At 34.5% G+C, this 1,032-nt stretch overlaps 1 protein-coding gene across 1 annotated transcript; it reads left to right on the top strand.

Annotated features, from left to right (window-relative positions):
• Positions 1-383: 383 nt before the first annotated feature.
• On the top strand, positions 384-581 carry LOAG_19224 (hypothetical protein; the record flags this gene model as incomplete). Its single annotated transcript, XM_020451877.1, has 1 exon — positions 384-581. A coding segment is annotated over one exon (198 nt), but the record flags the coding sequence as incomplete, so codon positions are not given.
• Positions 582-1,032: the final 451 nt, after the last annotated feature.

Genomic DNA, 1,032 nt, shown 5'->3' with positions numbered 1-1,032 from the left:
CAACCCAGGCAATAGCAACGAAGAATTGCAATTGGACTTCAGGGATACCGTTCAGTATTCCGGAAAGGTGGAGTTGTGACAACAAAACCAATCATACAATGATAAACCTGAATTGTGGATTCAATAACTCTTATTTAATGAAAAAAATATTATTCTGGACGTGAACAATAACATTGATGATAAATCAATAGCGAATTTGAATCAAACCCAGGAAACGACAAAACGATTACTTCTGATGGAAATTTCCCTAGAAGAAACGTTTAACCAAAAATGTGAAGTTTCAATATATCTTTGCTTCTCTCAGACGAGAATTCATCCAATTACTCAAGGTAACCTATCAAAAAAGCTGCTAGAATAAAAATAACTTACTATATTTGATTGAGATGTCCGGAAATTATCCTACTCTGGCTGCAGAAATGCTACAGCAAAGAAATGATGTAATAGCTAGGAGGGATTCTCGTCTTGGGCAATTACTGGTAGCACCTTGTAAGACTAATGGAATCACACTCAAAAACATCGAGTTCAGTGGAGGATTAAAAGGCAAATTTGAAATCGAGAGAATCAATGCTGAATTGGAACTTGTAAGCCACTATCACGATACAATTAACTTAATATCATATTAACAAGAAGACGACTCTATTTGGGAAGAAATCGCAAAGGAAGGACAACAATTGGCAAACCAACTAGTGAAAGAACTCGACCAAGTCGAAGATTCGATACAAGAAAAATTGAAAAACATAGTGAATCATTGGAAATTAATAACCATTTGCATAGATATTCTGATTATATCAATCGTATTAATCATTATCAAGTTGAAATTCGAATTATTTAAATCCATAATTTCTACCTCTAGACGAAATTCACGTTCAATAAATATCATTATCCTCCTACAAATTTAGTAGAAACCCATTCACTAAACAACGTCACTAAAGGCTCCGTTATTAAACTTAACACATTTTCATATACACCTGAGGAACTCTCAGTTGAACTTCTCCATTAATTCTTTCTCTCCCTTCCCATTGGGAGTGTCGC

This window comes from Loa loa, assembly GCF_000183805.2.
Source record: "Loa loa unplaced genomic scaffold supercont3.3348, whole genome shotgun sequence".
NCBI classification, from domain to species: Eukaryota; Metazoa; Nematoda; class Chromadorea; order Rhabditida; family Onchocercidae; genus Loa; species Loa loa.
The sequence above is the reverse complement of the archived record's forward strand: the minus strand, read 5'-3'. Positions and strand labels throughout refer to the sequence as shown.